This window comes from Rhopalosiphum padi, chromosome 1, assembly GCF_020882245.1.
Source record: "Rhopalosiphum padi isolate XX-2018 chromosome 1, ASM2088224v1, whole genome shotgun sequence".
In the NCBI taxonomy this organism is placed as follows: Eukaryota; Metazoa; Arthropoda; class Insecta; order Hemiptera; family Aphididae; genus Rhopalosiphum; species Rhopalosiphum padi.
In genome coordinates, this window is record NC_083597.1 from 89,945,463 (window position 1) to 89,967,577 (window position 22,115).

Below are 22,115 nucleotides of genomic sequence, written 5' to 3' on the forward strand. Positions count from 1 at the left end.
TTCTACTATGCACATTTAAAATTATTTCAACTTTAATTATAAATAATATATTTTACTAAATATAATATATATTTAAGAACTTAAAATACTAAACACGCTTAAACTAAATTTTTTTCAATACTTTAAATTCGTTTTTTATACGCTGTGTAGACACATACTGTATTACTGTTTATTGTCTACTATATAAGACTATTTATATTTACCTATAATTTTTAGAATATGGAAAGCAAAGATTTTTTTATTTTACTGGCATAATAATCATTATAATTTACAACAAAAAATATGTCAACGTATTTAAATATTGTTTTGATTATTTAATTTTTATATTGAACAACTGAATAAACCTGGATCTGGAGTCAAACAAAACAAACACTATTTAGCATCCAAATATAAAAAAAAAACGTTTATAACAACCACACAAATATATATTTAAAACCGTAATAGATTTCATGATGAAAGGGGTGAAGAAGGCATAAAACTTGTTTTCGAGTTTGTGGGATGCAATTAATCAGGCGCCGAAAGCGGGGCACGATGCCCCCGGGGGATACCACAAGGCGCATACCTAATATTGACTTGCCCGCCGCCAAGTCGTTGTACACTGCTGCTGCTGCTGCTACTTCTGCTGCATGTGCCGTAAGGGTACCCGGGAAAAAGAGAAAACGCGCACAAGAAAAACTCTGATTAGTCGGCAAACCCCTCGAGAACCATAACCCCCTAGCATAAAAGGTAAGTTTCTCTACCCCGCGACGCCGTCCCGATGGTTTTTTTCCCTCTTTTTCTTCTTATCTCTTCGTTCTGTAATTGAAATGGCATCTTTCTCTGTCTTCTCCCTCTCTCCATCACTCTTACTTCCTCTCACTCCCTCTCACTACTGACACTCAGTTTATCTCTCTCTCGTTCTCTCTCTGCCACTCTATCTCTGCCACTCTTTTTATATATATTATACATATACATCATTCAGAGATAATATTACACGGGGTCTGGGTTTTTATACACATATTTTCCCTTCTGTAATAAACGATAGAAAAAATATTATGAAAATCGTTTAAATGGAATTTTAATGTATATATTTTTTTAATGTACCTTAAGTCAACTTTTATAACATATACCTGTTAAACGAAAATAATCATAAAAATAAAGAGAGAGAGAGAGTGATGAAGTACGTAAAAAATAAATTAGAGATAGAGAACTGGTGAAAGAGTGTGAGCCGTACAGTAAATAGTTGAAAGAGTGCCGGATGGACAAACTGCAAAATATAATAAGAGAGGAGAGGCGAGAGAGAAAGAGATAGTCTGGGAGTTCGTGCGTGATGAGTAAGGGGGTTCGGCATTGATAGCGAGCAACGTGGAAGGACGGGGAGAACAAACCGTTCCCATTGGCATAATGAAACACGTATATGAACCGTGGAAATACCGCGTGAAAAGCGGCCAATTTAGTTGAAATGCAACCTCGCGTCGTCGTGCCGAGCTAACAGTGGACGTGGCCTGTAGTAGTGGAAATTGCAAAAGGGGTTTTCCTGCACCTCGTTTCTTCGTTACGGCCGGCCCCTAGGGACACCAAATATCCCCCTAGCACCTGCGGGAGTGACTCGAAAATCCTGGGATTTTTATTCACATATATGTTCTGTTGGGATGAAAACCTATATACAATATACATGTATACGTATAGTATACGTATATATTACCTATGACCTACCAACGAAAATAGAAGAGAAAAAGACGTGCGCGCGTGCTTATGTATGTGTGAGTATGTGTATGTGCATACGTTTATATTATACACGAAAGCCTAAAAAACGTGTGAAAAATCGATGTTTTTATGATTTCTGTTAAGTTTCTTATTTTACTTTTGTTTGTACTCACCTGTAGGAGACAATGGTGGCATAAGGTCTTCGTCGTCGAGTACGTCTTCCGCGTCAAGATTTCCATCTAAAAAAAAAATTAAAAAAAATATAAAATATATAATATATTACGTCTATTATTAATACGAAATATCATTTCACTGTCCTACACTCTACACTTCTACAGACTTATTATCGATCATTTAACGCTATAAAATATGACAATAAATTAAACAAGAGAAAAAGTCAGAAAATAGTCGTATCTTATAGATGACATTACGTAACTGCCAAATATATATTATAATATTAACTATGATAAACCTACATTATATTACATTTATGCCTATTGCTTATCAATTATTAAAAACTAAATTATTTTTAGTTTTATTTTTAATTTTATGGCAATATATAATATTATACACAAAAAAACGTGGACAACAGTATTATCGTAATTTGTTATATAGTCATTAGTCAACACCAAACACCTACACAGTAGATAAGTATAAATATGATAATTAAAATAGATACTTATATTTTTATAGAAAACGAAAAAAATAAATGAATATTTAAGAATGATTATTTTTTTTTACCGATAATTTTGAATATGAATGAACTCGTTTTAACAATAACTGATAAAACTGATAAACTGTTACTTTTATCTCAACTGTCAGCCGAACCAATAGATACCCACCCACCTTTTATTATTATCAATATTAAATACTATACAATATATTACATGATACAACGTACTAACATATACATAGAGAGAGATCGTAAATCATTTTTTTTTATTATTATTCACATCTTTAAATATCCATTTTGACTTTTGAGTATTATTTTGCATCATCAATCATAATAATAGTCACATAGATACTTTTAATAATATAGGTTATAATATAGTTATTAAGTATCATTATTTTATTAATTTATTGTTATTGAATTAAATATTTTTCAAACTTATATTTTAAATAAAAACAGTGTATTTTCAATATACTATATACATAATATTATACACGTCTTAATCAATTTAATATTAATATTAAAAAAATTTATATATTTGTTCTATTATATGAGTATAATCATTTACAAACAGGGGCTAAAATGTCAAGTATGGTACCTATTTCATTTGTAATTATGAATATTAAATATTATACATATTGTACTCCTAATTAGTAATTAAAACTAAAATATTCTTAAAGTATTCTCATTCAAACTTTTCACCTAAAATCAAAAAAAAAACTATGTATAGTAGAGACATACTTGTACATATTTCGATTCGATGAAATGTCAACATAACATTTTCTAAATAGTGGTATTCTTACTATGTGTACAAAATACTATAATTTAAAGTAGAAGTGATTTTATGACCGTTTAAAGGTCATCAAAATATACATTATTTACGGTGTTTTTCTTTTGAATATACGACAATGAGCAACCTCTTGTTTTTAAAACACGAATTAAGTATATAATTTGAATTTATTTGTAGTTGATCACATGATAATAATTATACATATATTACATATTTATACTGATGTTGTTGTTTTCTATTCTCGGCGGAGTAACGACATTATTAGATTCACTATAAATTTACTGACCTCGTTTAGAATATTAATTAGGTCACTATAGCCGTCAATGAGTGAGCGTGGCCAATATCAGCACTCACAAAAGTCGATTCGAATTTTACTAACATGAATATTGCATATTTTACTGCATCTGTGTTTATAGTTTAAATATATCATGTTACTTGCACAGTTGCGATACATGTTATAATAAGTAAATTTTGATAATTATGTATAAATACATATCCTACGGTAATATAATTCAACGTATTAAAGATTAGAATTTATAAGACAATTAAACAGCGAAGAGAATCAAAAGTAAATCTATACATAATCATTGACCCAATCGTACCTATACCAATGTGATTTAATTTATTACCACTAGTTCAGTAATTGATTAAGCGACCATAAAATGTTATCAGATTTAAATTAATATAATTTTTATTTACTTGTAATTTTTTATAATACAAGCGCAAACCCAAATCAATTCTTATTTATATACCAATGAGTTATAACCTCTAACTATATTAAGTTGAAGCCGAAAATTTCAAATCAATCAATATTATAAGTAGTATGGTGACAATACGTTATTTTGTCGGAGGTGAATTTTATATTACCTAACAATAATAATACGATGGCTTGTGTACCACAGGGGGTAAAATGGTATTATTTTAATCCAAAGGGGAATAACTGCGATGGGATTTCGATCGCGACTATTGCGCGTGTGCATAAGTGCAATGCGATGTATCCCATCAAAACGATAATTTACTTGTCGAATATTTTATCCTAATGGCTGCAGGTACCGTAATAATAATATAATACAACATATAATGCTAGCGCCGGCAGCGAATTCGTTATATGGGAAAAACTTGTGCTCCATATTATACGCGTAGTGCGTCAACTATGTACAGTATAATGCTAATATATCCCACAACACTACCCTGGGTATACGAGTGCATTAAGCCGGTGGATAATTCGAATTCCACGTAACCCATCATCGTCACAATTGAATATTTTTCGGTCTGTCGTGAGATTTATGCCAGCGCGAAATGCATTTTGCGTCGTATAATGGACAAATGCGTTTCAAAAGTAATTATTCCAAACGCTATTATATAATATTACACATTTACACTACATACGTGTACTGCATATAGTACAGTTGGCACATTTCACGTGTGAGTTTGTTTGTATGCCATTATACGTACTGAGACGTCTATAATTCAGTCTACGATAATTTGATGATGGTAAATTCGAAAGCTAGCGAGACACACGTCGATCTATATGTATATTGTGATATAAATATATTGAATATATTAAACTCAATTATAGTGGACACAATATAAACTTAACAGCGTCGAGGTACCTTCGCAGGTGCAGACATTTTGTTGTTTGTATCGGTTAGATATTTTATATAAAATGTGATATAAACATAAAAGTATTTTAGTCCTACCTCCACCGACGGGCGATAGCTGCAGCTGACAATACTAATACATTTAATAAACATATTATATGAATACTTAAGTGGATATAATAATTATATAGATTTTAGATACTCGACCTAACCAACAAAAGCGCAATAATAACTTATAATCATTTTATCTATACGGACTATACGTGATGTTATACAATATACGATATAGAAAATCAAAGACTATTGTTCAAACAAAGTAATAACTAATAAGTATCTTTTTCAAGCACGTGTGTTTTTAGATATAAACTAAAAAATTACTGACTATATTCTGTTTTTCAAGAGAACGGATAACAAGAAAAATGATTATCGTACACGACGAAATTTAATAATATAATTAGGTATCTATAATATACGTATTATCATTACGGCGCGAGATCAAATAGTTTTTAGAACGCGCGTACACTCCGTTATAACCCTCGCATAAATTTTAAATCGCGATACGAACGAAACACATTTAAGCCGAATAACAAATATTCTTAGAAAGTCACAGCGGCCGCCTCCGCTGCCAGTAATAACTGATCCGGCGGTCGGCGATACGTGAGCAGTGTACGTGCGACGGGCTATCTCGCCAACCCTTAAACCTTTCCTCCTTACCACCCTCCACCCACACCTAACCATCCCCTCTGGCGTAGCGTACACTTTATAAACTTGTACATTACCATAATTACTATTCACGCAACCGTAATTGAAAATATTATTCCGTATTATACTGTGAACACGCCGCGAGCCGTACTAAAATACCGTGTCGAACTTGTCGACCAGTCCATCACTCTTCCGCGAATAATAAAATACATACGAAAGGATGTTGTATGGACGAATCAATCGGCAATAGATAACAAACGCATTGTGTAGATAGAACGCGCGTTTTTCATATTGATTTTTTAATCTATTATTAAACGCACTACGTCCGTTGACCGTAGATAATAGGTATAAATGTATAATCGTTTTCTTTGAATTAACTGGAATACTGGATCACATACCCTATTATTGGGAACTAAATATAAATCGTCATTTACGGTCTCCGTTAAGTGTTAGCAATAGCTATTTCCTAATCTTATTTGTATAATAATAATAATTTAATACTTTAATCTGGATTAAATCTTAAATAATATGTCGACTGTATAATAATACTGAACTCGTATATACAGTGTCGTCCTGATTTACCAACAGTGGCTAAACCAAACTTGACCAAGTTTAAACGCAGAAAGCAAAAACAATTACGTGTCAGAGCGAGTTTTTTCGCGTAAAATACGAATTGGTGTGAATGACGACAAAAGGCGGTGCCGGACGTGAGGCCATATTGTCTGAGTCTGACATATATCATTACGCTCGGGTCACAAATTGGTCTAGAGAAAGAAGCGTGGTTCCTTAAAGCACAAAGACGACGATTACTGTGAGAGAAGTAAACGAATATGGAGTGTAATCGACCCGAGTTGAAGTCAAAGATTACACTGCGGTGAAAATGACGTAGATTTGGAGGAACATTTGTCCGATGCGACGATGTCAAAACCGCAACAAAAAGCATAATCACGAATCCTGGCGCGCTTCCCGAAGGGTCTTCGGATGTTAGTCAGGACCAAATGTTTCCGATCGGCGCAGTGTAAGCCGCTTAAAAAGCGACGTTGACAGGTCCGACAGACACGTAATTTAAGTACTCCGGGGTACTCCTGTGGCTCGGAGTAGAATATCGCCCTGCTCAGAATTTAAAATAAGACGCCGAAATGCAAAAAACGAGATAAACGCTCGACCTATCCCTAATTTCGACGTGCAATGGTGTATATAATGATATCAGAATTAAGAATTACTACTATCTACGTGACGCGGCGACGAGTAGTAGGCCGATAAATAGTATAACCACGATAATAAAATTATGTTTAGGTAAGCATTCCTTACCTTTATTGAATTTAAAAATTGCATTATTCTAACGTATAAGCTAACCTTCTTGGATAAATCACGATATTATTGCCATACAACAACGATGACTATGATGGGTGAATATATAGTGTTGATCAGACACTGTTTACAATATACTACAGGGCGCGTATCTATAATTTCCCAGATGCATCCTAAACATATAATATACGCATTCGTTTTACTGTTCATACTGTGACTGTGTGACGTACAAATACGTATGAAATAACGAATAATATCGTGTAGTGGTGATAGTAGCCACGTAGGGGTGGTGATGATCGCGTGTCACCGTACAATATGCATAGCCAGCGGCGGCGTCACGTCCATGTACGCGACGGACAAATCGCATTTTATTATCTGCGGGCGGTGGAAAAAGCGTACGATTATGTTTTCTCCGGGCCGAGGTTATGGGCGGCGGGTGTCGATGTCGATAGGGTTGACGATAGGAGGGGAGTTAACGTGTCGCGGGCCACGTCGAACTGCCGCGTACTCGGCCGCGCCCGTGCCAGTATTATACGTATTATCTCCGGAACGCCAATTAATCTGACGACGCGAATTCGTGCACACCGGGACTGGGGCCGTGTCATTCCTATAAGTACACGCCGTTGTGTATGACAGAAATATTATTATAATGTGTATAATATGTTTACAGCGTGTTCGCCGTGTTCGACGACGGTGGTGGCGTCAGTCGTGCACTTGTGCGTCGCGCTGCACACATTAGTACATTACAACCCCTGTATACGCGCGTCGTCCGTGATGCACACGACGAGAGTGGCGTTGACAAATCCGTCCCCGGGGAGGGTGGTGCAGGTGGTGGTATGGTCGTCGTCATTATATTATCATTTATTCATTATTGTTATTACCATCATAAAAACATAGCTACGCTTGCAACGACAGCGCTACAATGATATTATATACTTTTCGTCAGTCGCAGACTACGTAACGTCAGTTTCGACTTTAGAACAGCAAGGATGTCCGTCGGATTTTCGACAATTTCAAGACCGCTGGAAAAATTGTACGCGAAAATTCTGAAAAATCAATATTCACGAATTAATATGACGTGAATAATTTTAACCGCCGTGTAAATAATATAGTTATAAACAAATTCATATCGTAAAACCTATTCGACAAATGTATTATTACGTACACAGCATATTATATAATATAATTTTATACAAATGGATTGACATCGATGGTATCTGTACAAATTCTTGAAGTTTTCAGCGTGAATTCCCATTTAAACTCGAACAGTATTATAATATTATTTTAATTAAAACGCAATATTTGAAATCGTCAATTGGCATCGAAAAATATGTTTGAATATGTGCTCGCTCCTTTGAAACTATTCACGCAGTACTATGTAGATAGTATTTCTGTTTTCCGCGTGACTTCTCCGCGCCGACGTTTCAAACATTCCTTATTAGTATATATATATTATATTGAAGCACCGGACTTTGTATCAAAAGGGATTACGATTCTAAAAATAACATTTCTTGAAATCGCTTTTGATTTTGTATATACAATATGCACAGATAAAATTCGAATCATTTGTTATTCGCACTTTTACATTAATATATTATTTATCGAATTCGTGAAATTAAAAACTGTACGCAATTTATTTTAATTGACAAATCACATTTTTTATCTTTATATTTTATTCTTATGCAATCCACATAACTAATGTATAGTAAAAACTATAACAATTAACGGAGATAATGGTTTGTCGTAGACCCAAAACGATAAAAATAAAAATAATTCAGTAGTTGTAGAACAGCGGTTGGAACAGAGTCTAAAATCTTAATTTCAGCTTTTAAAGCTTTTGTTGTTTAGGTTACAGTCATTTTATTTTAGATTTGAATACATTTTAATGTAAATTATGTTATAAAACTTAATGATTTTGAGAAGAAAATTAAAATTAATAAATTTAAAACATCAAACATTATTGTATTTTTGAATTTATTTTTTATTTATGTTCATCATTTAACTAATTGTATTATGATTATGTAATATATTATTTATATGTACCAAACCACCTCATAAGTAATATTATTAATGATATCATAACAATAGCTATAATTTTTTAATCAAATATTTTCTGTTAAAAAAAATGCTCTTATATTTTTAAGAAATAAATATTTTTAAAAATATATTACTATAATTCCTATTGAACACCTATTCAAAAATATAATTATGTGAAGTGTAATCATAAGCAAGAGGTTGATATATAAGTAAATAATAAAAAATGGAAACGTTACAGAGTCCAAATACAATAAATATTAATATATAATATACCACCATAATATAGTGTGTATGTATATTATGTATTATTCATAATCATAATGCCTAGGAATCGTTGATTTTAAATTTATATTTTGATAGATTTTCTGAAATATTGTTACTTTTTAATTTTAAATAAATTATTCCAGTTTTTTAGTATTCTACACATCTTATCATTAGTACGCTATTTTGTACTATGTATATTAATTAATTTATTATGAATATTATTATTAAAATAAGGACATTGTGTTTGTGCAATGATATATTAATTAATATGATATCAATCAATTTATTATTGATATTGCTGTGGATTTAACAGCAAGATATGCTTGTATATTAAGTTATTATTATTAGTGTAAATTTTCATGGATATAACGTGTATTCACCACAAGCAATCGACTATTTTGAATAAAATTGCCTGCAAACTAATATGCATCACGGACTCAACAAAAGTCGTGTTTTTTTTTTTGACATAATATTTAAAATGGCGTTGCTATTAAAATCACGTCACTAGTCAGAGCTAGATAAAAATCAAAATTTCGAAACTTAACAATGAAACTCACATTTATGCTTTACGTATAAGTGATATGGCCGTATTGAAATACTAGTAAATGTATATGTAAGCCGATTTGTTCCCCATAGTTCGGTGAGGGGTATGAAGATTGCTTTATGGCATAGTCTTGAGGGCATATTCGTAACACAAACTACAGGTCGGCTCGCGATATGATAATAACACGATACAATTTTGAAGTTGCGAACGTGTGTTGTTCACCCGCGGTCTCGTCTCGTCACGTCGCCCACCACATTTCCTATACGCGACATCTGCAGCATAAGCTGCAGCACCCTTCGCCTCCGTCCTACCACCGCTGATACGAAAAGTGCAGCAGATATTTTAGGTATTATTATCATCGTGCGTATTGCTTTAACACAATAATAACGATATAATATAATATCGGGGTTACACTGCCCCGTCCGTCGTCGAGTTCAACACCGTAATAACGGCGGCCGAGTCATTCCCCTCCTATAATGTCCGTTTTTCACCCCATAAGAATATTATACAAGAAAGTTTTGCACGTCGTGTACCACCGCAGATGACGTGAAGTCGCGAACACATGACCGTCATATTATGACGTTTATTACGATTTACAATAATACATATTATATTATTATACAGCCTACTCTACTGCAGCCGAACCACTCGTACCGTCATAATATAGGTTGGCGGTCGAAAAGGTTAGGGCGCCCGACGAGACACCTGACAGGGTTTCCACACTGCCCATCTCCCTTCAAAACCACCTTCTCCTATAACCCGACCAATACACCCACGCAGCGGACGAGTGCGCACTCACGTTTACACACATACTTTAATTTATACGTGTTCGCGCACACACACACACACACACAGACTTGCTATCATCGTGTGTATATATATATATATATTATTATATACGCATGCACGTACATATTATATATACGTCGTACATCCCCCGGGGGACGACCGCCGTCGAGACGCTCGAGAGACAGCAGCTGGTCCCCCCGCTGCAGTCGTACCACCGAGAGCAACCGCCACCCACTCCTGCCCACACCCAACCGATATAACTACGTCTTCCTCCGTACTTGCAACACACACACACACACACACATAAATATATATATATATATATATATGTACGCGCCTCCAACGGTCGCACACGCACAAACCGGCATCGTCGACGACGCTGACGCCGCGCCCGTCCATCGGTGTGTGTGTGTGTGTGCGTGTGTATATATATAGTATACCCCCGAGAGACCGGCTGCGACGGCGACGACGACGACGACAACCACCACCACAATTCGTACTATACTGCCACTACTACTGCCACTGCTATGTACGACTGTTACTATATATTATTATTATTATTATTATTATATATACGCGTAACTATAGCTATACAATACGTGTACTAACACTATATACAAATGGTACTACGCGTACACGCGAATCGGAACGGAAAAGTTTGTTACCTCCACCGCCGCCGCCGCCGCGCGTCCCGTTAGCCGTCTAGTCGAGGTACGTGACGGCACCTGGGCCGAGAGGGTGGTGGCGCCTCGTCAGGGAAAAACGACGACTGCCACCGCTCCCGTGCGTGCGTGTAACGGGTGCGGGCGGCAGCGGCGGCGGCGGTGGAGCTGAAGGCGTACTCGCGAGAAGCGTATACCGGCGGGAAAACCGAGCCGGCAACGCCGCGTCCCCAGAGACCTGACCGTGCCCGTTGAATTTCCCATTGCGTTACAATGGGAATTCATTTTGACCGATGTTCCTGCAGCCGCCGCCACCCGCGCTCAACTCGCTGACGGACATCCCAAAGTAATTATGATCTCGAATCGATTTTTTTTTTTATATATATTTATAACATAATAATATATATATATATACCGGCGCAATAATTATTATGTTTCGTACACACGCGCAAAAAAACTGTACACGCGTACGTTATAATATGTATTGTGGTATGCAAAATATATTACCGTATTGTAAAACGGCGGCGGCCGGACGTCGGTCGATCGCAGACGATTTCAAGATCTGCCTTTGTTAGAATTATACATTTAGTAGACGCCTATAAAATACCAGTGATCGCTGTAGTAGTGTAGTCTACAATAGTCGTTCGTTTTTGTTTCTTCGAAGGAAAAACGTATTCTCAGGTTAGGATATTTATAAAAAAAAGTTTGATCACACCCGCTATAGAGTAGAGGTATAGGGCACGTCTTTAGAAGATTGTCGGGGTTGGTAAAGAAAACAAGAGGAAATAATGCTTCGACCACTTTTTGAAGGATTTTAAATAGGCGATAATAACAATTATTTTTCTAACAAATATAATCAAAACAAGAAATAATTTGAAATAAATTTATAAAAATAAATTACTAGTGATCTCGCATCGGTGCAATGATTGACGTAAATGATTTAATATAAATTTACGTGAAGCAAAACCATTCGATAAATATTTTCAACAATAAAACTAAATATTAATATAATAAATAAAGGTACGCCACAGCGGTGGTAGACTGTATCGAAAGAATTTCAAACGATATACCTAATATTCTATCATATTATCATATTATTGCTGTATATTTGCGTGTATAATATGAAGTTGGTGTGGAATGGTTATCACGATGAACGCATCACAAAGTTTTCCAAGCGTCCCGTGGTAATATTCGTAAATGCACACTGGTGGTAGAAAATACCGCTTATTACACGCTACGCTGTTGAAAATATAGCTGTGAAGAGATTCGACAATCTATTCAGTGATGTACGAATAGCTACGAAACTATAGGTACTGCAAACGCAAAGGGTTGATTGGTTAACTTTATATTAAAATACTTATGAAAAAAATATGATTTTTTTTTTTTTGAATCTTAACGTTAAGTATATTATAAGATATTTTACTACAATTCCTAATATAAATAATAATAATAATAATTATTATTATTATTTTTAGATTTATTAGATTCATATTTTTATCTGTTGCTTTTATACTCCCTTTATTATCAAAACCCTAGCTTTAGGTAACTGATGATAATATAAACGCCTGTTTTTTTTTTTACTGCACCTATCGTCCTAGCCCGTAATTTATTGTTGCATGGTGAGTATCAGTGGCATGTATATATATAGAATGAGCCTGAACAGGGGAATTCTTGCGGAAAAGGAAATTTGACGGATAAATTATCTTAGCTTAAACTTTTTTTATTATCCAATTTAAATAACTTATAAAATTTATTAAATAAAAACACTTTTACATATTTTATTATATGTAAATTTGAAAGATTTTCAAATTATAATTTATCCATACTTATATGCTCTGTCGTTCAGTACCTTCCATCTTAGAAACGAATTTTTATACAAAACGTCTCAATTCATATACGTCAACAAATTTGTAATACTGTAATAATGCAATGGAAATTTGACTATTTTCACACGACAACCTGTCTGAATGTAATGCCTGCATTATATTTATTTCATTCAACTAAAAAATATTGCAGTTGACACATGACTTTTAATCTAAAACCACATTTGAAAAATGTTGATAATATTAATAAATTAAAATATTTATATATTTAGGAGTTAGGATAGAATCATGTAAAACATATTATGTTTAGTGACTATAAAACCGTTCTGTTTGTTTATATTATTGCCTAATATACAATAAATCATATCAAATATCTAATCATATTTCATTATTTATCTGTGAAGAATGAAGATACTCTAATGGCTAAAAACATTGATAATTAATATATAATATAGAGTTTACTAATTATAATAAATATTTATGTGTGTGTTGATTGTACAGTTTTAACTTTTTATGTTTAGTAAATTAGAATAAACACAATAATTTATAACAAAATCAGGTTAGGCTTTAATACATAATTTGAACAAATTAATCATTTTAAACATATTAATTGGCTGTGCTAAAATCATGTTAATATGCAAGATGAAGATAGGTTGGAGCATTAATTTATTCAGATATTTTTCTCCAAAACTTCGAGTTTACTTCAAGTCTCAGAACTTAAATTTAAATATTGGAGCATGTTTGATAATTATCGTGGCTCATAAAAACTGATAATGGCCAATCGTTGCATAAAACATTTAAACATATATGAATATAACCTAATAGCATCCAATATTATTTTTTCAGTTTTTCAGTATTCAGTAAATTCTCATTTTAGATTTTTATACAATCTTACACAATTGTTACTAAATTAATAAGATTTAGGAATAATTATTAATGATTTGGTACCATACACAGAAACGTCGAAATTATGGAAATCATATGTAGCCATATAGGTATCGCCGATTGATGATAATAAACACCTCGCGTGTTTGTGGTTCATCAATTTTGTTGTTTATGAAAATAAAAATTTACATTGTACCTACTTAGGTTTACTATTTACTTAGTCATCGTGTCAACCGGTTATTCTTATAAAAATAATATAGACGAAAAGGCGGCAACAGTTGTCTGATGAGTAAGCGTAATATTGTATCCTATATAACTATGTATAAAAATAATAATTGGCGACACGTCCTCCAGTAACAGTAGTGAGTTCCCGTAAAGGTATTTAACACAATAAAAATCGACTACCTATTGTAACATAAACGCGGATATTAGTACACGCACATATAATATAGTTATATAACATAGGTAAGACATAATATTATTATTAAGCATATTTCCATATCTGTACCAGATTATCCGGTACAGTATCGAGATCGGTGAACACGCGGTGGCATTGTGGCTAGCTATATTATATGAATGTATATATATTGAAAATTATCATTTACGCATGTCCATACCACGCACGTTGTCTTTAATATTATTATAATTTATGATAATTTATTATAACTTAATAAAAAATATATGGTACAAATGTTGAAATGTATAAGTAAATAACATCTTACATGTAGCCACCTAGGATGAAATATTATTATGTGATGACGCATGATATTGTACACATCTCTCCGCCGTACTTATCATAATATACAGTCACAGTGTCTAAAAAGTTTCAAAATTTTTTACAAGTAGGTATACGGACGGTAGATATAATAAACGTTCTTTTGCAGAATTGTTCTGTATAATGTATAAATATATGTGTATGTGTGTGTGTGTAAAGTATAAATAAGAACCTCTGCCACTCGTTGAGGAAAAAACGTCATACCCCTCAGTGCTTTTGAAAAACACAAGTGGATTTATATCCCGCGCACTCCACTGCTGCATCATATGCACTATACACGATGCACGTATATACATTATACACAGGAGTTTCGAAAGCGATACTACCGTATATACATATCTATCGCATGCTCCGAGCTCGTAACTATAAAAGCCAGTACAGTGCACGTTCTAATAATGCTACGATTTCGCGCCACGCGGTAGTTGAACACAACATGTTTTATGGGTATAAAATAGCTATAGTGTATAAAATCGGTGTACTTACGTCTGAGCGAACGAGGTGTAGCCTGTTTCCTCCTGGACATGATGCGTGCGATACCACACGATTCGCGCCCGACCGCGTAAAGTTTGCGCCTTTTTATCTCTCTCACTCTATCTCTCTCTCTTTCTCTTTCACTTGCTCGTCTTTCCGCTCCTTTATTTTTATTTGTTTTTCGTTTTCGCACAAGTCCCCCTCGCTGCGCCCGTCGACGTAAATGCGATCACGCGATCCTCCCGATCGACCAACGGTAGCGGCGAGACCACTACGGCTGGACTGATATACCTACACGAGTGCGAGTTGGCGATCGGAGGATCTGCAGCACCGAACGTTTCCGGCTCCGCGCGCGCGTTTAAAACGTCCGTCCGGAAACGGTCGCACCACTCTCGCGGGGTGCAAAAAAAAGCACGACACGTGTATTATATAAAATCTTTTAGACACTTACGCACTGGGTGAACTGGTACGTTCACTATATTTATATAATATGCATATAAAACATACCATATAGATATTATAATATATATCACTATTCCCGCACTTTCACCGTCGCGGTCAAAAATATATACATTTGATTATTATTATTTTTTCTTTTTCGTACGCGACGACTATACCTCGAACGAGATTTCCCGATTCCCAGTACGATAGATTTGCGTGATGTGTACGCGATTAGCCCATTTACGGACATACATATATATACATGATGTACGTGTATTGTATTTACGCGCCGCGGCCGTACGTGCGTGTTGGGCGCGTGTAGCGTATACAGAACACTTCCGGTCCGGACAACGTCGGGCCAGTGACTTCCGCCGCCGGCGAAACGTTCGTCGCCAACGCCGCCGACGCACGGCCATGAGCAGACGGGCCGGCGCGCGCAACCCTTATATATACGCGTCGTGTGCGAGCCCGCTGTGCTGTGTACACAATATCATATATATAATATTATGTATACGCACCGTGCACGTGTACGATATGCGTGTAGTCGTGTAGACGGTAAAATAATTAACCTATCATAATATTATCGCTGCATTATCGTCATCACTGCGTTTTATTATCGATAATATAATATTATATTATATTTTGATTGTTATTATTTTAAACGTTCGAGTCGACGGCCTTGTGTCGCGCGGAGATAAATTAGAGCGCGTCGACGACGTCGTTATTAGGTCGAATCGCTAACGCGCTGTCCGCTCTTTGAAATTATTAACGTTTGCCGTGTTTATTTGTTTATATATATATTATTGTCATTGTTTACACTCTCCTATCAAAGTCCAAATGCTTTTAGTGGAGACTTTCAGACTTTTACTATTTACTACAAAAATATTTGATATCAAATGCCTGCAGTGTGCTGTACGCTACTATATATGTATAATATATGCCATATCGTGTACTTATTTTATTTTTATTATTTGTATTACAAGTATTCGAACTTTATACGTGATAACATAAATATCAACAAATATGGCACATATTTTATATACCTACTATATTGGATAACGGATCAATTAATGTTATATTCTTGTGTATAGTGTATATACGTTACCCGTTACCTACTTATTACAAAATCGAAAATCTCAGTTTTCTGTTTTTAAATCAAAGTTTGCACATAATTAGCACGAATTTACATTGAATTTTGTACACCACCAAAACAAACACTTTTTAAGCACAGTCGATTTCCACATTGACCGAAACTAATTTTTCAATGTTTATACGATTTAAAACATTATTTTTTAAAGAAATTTAATTTAAGAAATCATACTTTAGATTTGAGACTATAGTGATAGTCGATTTTGCAATAATCTCTGTTAATCGACACATGGTGGTTTCAGTAAATTTATATTGGTGGATAGATTTGCTAACAATAATAGATAATCAAAATTTAAATTCAACTTATTTTTAATCAAAATATTTTGACTATTGTCTTTACATTTACTAAAATAATTTTAAAATATTATTATAATAATAGATAGGAAATGTGGGGAGGTTTTTAATTCTCAAGAACAAGTCTCTAATGATATGCTTACTCAATAAAATAATAATAATAATAGTCCTTCTCCTTTCCTTCCTTCTTGAAAAATAAATTACGCCTATTGTAAATTAGGTATTGGTAAAATATAAAAAAAACAATGGAACAATTCATAAATTGTTCAATTTAACTACTTAATTGAAAATCTTAATTTGTAGACTAAAAAGTTATATGTTATTTTTTCATTTACTTTATCTTATTGTATCTATTTTGTTCTCTTTTATATACTTATTTTAAGTTATAAAGAAGTAACTCATTTGCCCCACCACAATCTATACTTATTGGGGTAAATTAATCAAAATGTATTATATTTTAATTTGATTTTCTAAAAAAAAAAAAAATCAAAGCTTCGACTACAAATGTTAGATGATATATTATTATACAAGTACTGGTATATCTGAATACATATTAGGTATAAAATATGTTCTATGCATATATATTATATTATATTTATTTATTTATGACTAAATTAGGTAATTAATAATTGTATACATACTTTATTATTTCATTGCTGTTTTTGGAAATGATAACAGCTAGATACCTATTTTCAAAGACAAAAATAAACGTAAATCACGTAATTACTGCCGGTTTTAATGTTTTATAATATTCACCGTATAAATATTTAACTACTTGCGCGTAGAATGCAATAGGTACCTATTATATTATTTATTATATAACGATTAACGGTACGTATAACATTTTACGTGATACAAGTCAGAACATTATTACATATTTATAGAGGTACACATAAATAATAAGGTTAAACGTTATTGTAGCTATTGTGATTTGTGACTAATGTCTTAAAGGATAATAATTATTATTATACCAACTCATTTAACCACACTCGCCAGTCACCACACTAATTGGAAACTATACATATTAATATACCATCAAAATTCATCAAAGGTAAACGTTACCTAGTTATGAATATGAGTGTATTACATATTTATGGGAAATATACAGGTAAATACCTAACCAGTAACCGATTATTGTAATATTATTACATTACCATTCATTGATAACCGTTGTAACCGCTTACCCGTGCGGATTTAACCATAAACACGTTTACACGCACCTGCCTAATCAAAATTATAAAAACATAGAATATATAAACAAAAATGACCTCAGCAATTGCCACTCATCAGTGCCCACTGCGGGAGCGGCACTGCCCACTAGGTATTTCAAATGTTTGCGATTTTCGCAAATGAACTTACACAAATTGACATTACCAACCATAATTAGTAATCTATATTGAGATATCTGAAAGCAAATATAAATGTGTTGTGGAGTAAACTTTTAACACAAAAAATTATCTAACATTATAATTTATAAAATTATTATATTCGGTGATTATAATACCTATGTTAATATGTTATAATCATTATTATTACAATTTAAGACTCATATATTAAGATCATGGCCGGAACTCCGTATTAATGTACATTTGCTAAGAACAAATTATTTTAAATAGGCAAATGTAATAAAATAAATTACTTATGTTATACATTTGTATTGTATTAAAAACATCAGGGTTCCCTATCAACCTTTGCCTTTTCTTTGGATATGATAGGTACAGAATGACTCTAATGAGTGGCCCAGTCTAATGAAAATGTCTAGTTCCGCCGATGTATAAGATCAAAAATTTTGATCTGTTTTCAGAGATAAACCATTAATATCAAATCATGCTAATATGCTATTTTATCATATAGCACAGTGTTAATACCATATACACCTGAAAAAAGGCGCACTATTGACTTTTGAAGTACACAAATTATATGGATAGTCATTAACATTGTTCGCACAACTGTTTAACACACCAAGTAATGAACAAAAAAAACGGTCCTGGTAAAGTACATAATTTTCGAATTACATTAATAACGTATATACTATATAGTAAAATACCAAATTTGAAATTGGTTAACTTCAAAAAGAAAATAAATGAATATTCCAAATTTTGAAAGTCCGACCAACAAATTCTGATTAAATTACACTATAATTTTTAACTCATATAAATACAAGAATTAAAAATTAAAAATTTCTTGAAAATAGTCAGAAGTGGTAAATAGACAAAATAGTCTTGTTCCAATATTTTAATAGTTAATTTAAAATATTGAATAACATACAGAACTACAATATTTACAATCGTGTGGTTTTAAATTAGGCAATAAATGTATATTTTGCAATGATGCATATTTGAATTATGATATGACTATGACTAAATCTCATACAATAATACAATATTATATAATAAATAATAATTATTAGACATAATATTATTATATCATATAAAGCATTAAGTCACCACGAATATGAAATATTTTTTGAATTACAATAAAATAACATTTTTTTTTTAAACTTTAGAAGTCAATAATATTTTTAGCGATTAAAATATCGGTTTACAAGATTAAAAAATATATTACTAGGTATATATATTATTATATATTAATATTAAAAATGTTATCACGGCCAAAGTTGGATTAACTGATAAAAACGACAGCATTGGTATCAAGCGACCGTACTGACGAGTTGAGGATCACACGTCATAACGGTCTGCCTGAACCAACCAGCATCACGGAAAGGCCTGCCGATTGGTATATAAATACCAGTGCATCGACAGGCCAAATCTACCATTTATTCATTCACTCTCCGGCTCCACAGACTTCCATACATCATTCAGATACCAAGGAGAAACGGAGAACACCCAGCGAAAAACGAGTGATCAAGAGCTCCATCAGCGACGACGACGACCATCGCAAGAAATACGACATCCGGAAACAGAGCTAGCCAGTGCTCTTGGCGACAGCTAGCACATCTGGGACTTGACCATCCTGACCGCAAGACAACTGTGGAGCTAAAATTGTCCTTATAAAGACAAACCAGTCTAGAGTAGTTCACAAACACGATATAGGTACCAACGTACTTTTACTACCCGCTAGGCTGAAACCCGCCGACGGTATTACCGACGTTGAATTAAACCCGTCCTTATCAGGGCGACCTCGGTGCAAACCGATCATCGTTCCCGCCGAACACTAACGGTCATCGTTTCCGATCCTGTGATGGGCCGACTGCAGATAAATAAACTTAACATCGTTGCGGAGACAAAATCAAGTTACTCACCGTCAACCGGACAAGTCCACCAACGAAGGATCCAAGTCAAACTTAACAGACACTCAAAACGGCCCTTTTCAGAGCCACCGAGACGAATTACAAATTGCCCTTTTCAGGGCAACCCTGCCTCGAAACTCCTGCCTTCTATTTTAATACGTGGCGATTGCCCGCTTCGGGCAAGCAGCGTTACAAAGATATACACTATACCTACTGTATAAATTGCATAAATTATTATTAATCTATTCTATATAATGCGTAGAAAATATTTACATAGGTATCGTAAGTATTATAGATTATTTCATCTAAAAATTGATATTTATATTAAAATATTCCCTTAATTAAACTATGCAAGTTGTCTTTTTGTTAATTGTGTTTATTTATTTGAATGCCTAGTATAGGCATAGAAAGAACAAAGCAGTTAAAATACGAGAAACATACCATGTTTGAGTATGAAGCCCAAAGAAAAAGACATAAATCCCGACATAGTCAAAGGTGTATTTGAGGGGGCGAAGGGAGCATTCGCCCCACTATCATTCGTATTTTTTCTATATAATACATTAATGAATAATTTATTTAAAATATTTTCTGTTTGATAACGATCGTAAATCGTATTGATATCATACTTAACATAATAAGAATTTTATGCCTACCTATTTAAGTAATCAACTGTAAATTATTTCTAGTTTGTATAGAATAAAAATTAATTTCGCCCCCCCCCCCATGGTCTCAACTCAAATACGCCCCTGGACATAGCTTTATCCATTCAACGACAGAACTAAAAGACACTCCACACCAAGCTAGATTACAAAGATGGAAAAATGAAACAAAATCAGACATTCCTATCCAACCTTTCCAATACCTACCACTTAGTAAAGATTTACCGTGGAACTTATGGAAAACTATTAATAGAATGAGAATAGGGGTAGCTAGAACAAAATCAAATATGGTTACATGGAGACTTAAAAATAAAGATGTCAAGTGTGATTACGGTGAACGCCAGACAGATGAACACTTATCCATATGTACCAAGAATCCAGCAATATGCTTCATGGATTACTTAATTTAAGCGAACCAAAACGCCATAGACCTTGCTACACACATAACAATATTGACTACAATATAACATTTGAAATTAAAGATTTGTGAATTATTGGCAATCCTAACTGGATACGACAAGAATAAGAGTAGGTATAAGGTAATATGATATTTGGTGGTGCTGGGACAAAGCTACTTCATCGATCGCTTTGTTTAGTAAAATACTACTCCTCAAAAAAAAAATTTCATTAAATCACCTATGTGCTATGGCTCACAATATTCACAGTACACATTAATATATCCTATATTAATAGGTACACTGTAGGCTGTAGCTTACTAGCATGTAGTATATAGATTTGAATATATTCAACATATATGTGGCATTGTGAGTGTGACGTGTACGTTTTAACTATAGGTTCGTATACTCTGTCCAGCGAGAGAACGCGCCGTAGACCAACCAAAATCAGTTTTTCTGCGCATTCCCCAATAATACCCAGCCATAAGCGAACCAGTTTTGATAGCATGATGACGTGGGGGGTTGCACTGAATCGGCGCGTTCTCTCGCTGAACAGACTATAGGTACCTAATAAGGTATTGAATATACGGAACATGACACTATACGGTGTTATACTATTGTGTAATGTGAATCCGGCTTTAAAGTAGCGTAATGAAAGCATAATGGTATTAGGGTATCAATTTGAGGGTTTGTCATTTAAAATATTTTATGTAGATATTACCTACATATATATATATGTTATTATTAATAGGAACATTTTACGACACAATTAACTGATCAATACGGAGTATACATAGTTATTTCATATTCAACAATAGGTACGTACTAAAAAAATATAAACAAATTAATTTTCATAAAAAAAATAATAAATTAATGTTTCGCAAAACTGGTACCTAGTTAATGCCGAGCGATGAGCT

The 22,115-nt window shown here is 33.7% G+C and overlaps 1 protein-coding gene across 3 annotated transcripts in view; it reads right to left on the reverse strand.

Annotated features, from left to right (window-relative positions):
- LOC132924246 (zinc finger protein 521) overlaps positions 1–15,813 on the reverse strand; it is a 116,426-nt gene extending 100,613 nt beyond the window's left edge. For 2 of the 3 annotated variants that reach the window (XM_060988449.1, XM_060988441.1), the window contains exons 1-2: positions 15,023–15,813; positions 1,860–1,925 (exon numbers count right to left, since the gene is read on the reverse strand). In XM_060988449.1, coding sequence (XP_060844432.1) covers positions 1,860–1,925; positions 15,023–15,062 — 106 coding nt within the window. In that variant the 5' untranslated portion in view covers positions 15,063–15,813. Of the gene's footprint in view, positions 1–1,859; positions 1,926–7,641; positions 7,661–15,022 lie in introns of those variants that run through there. The other variant, XM_060988456.1, reaches the window with a different exon arrangement.
- Positions 15,814–22,115: the final 6,302 nt, after the last annotated feature.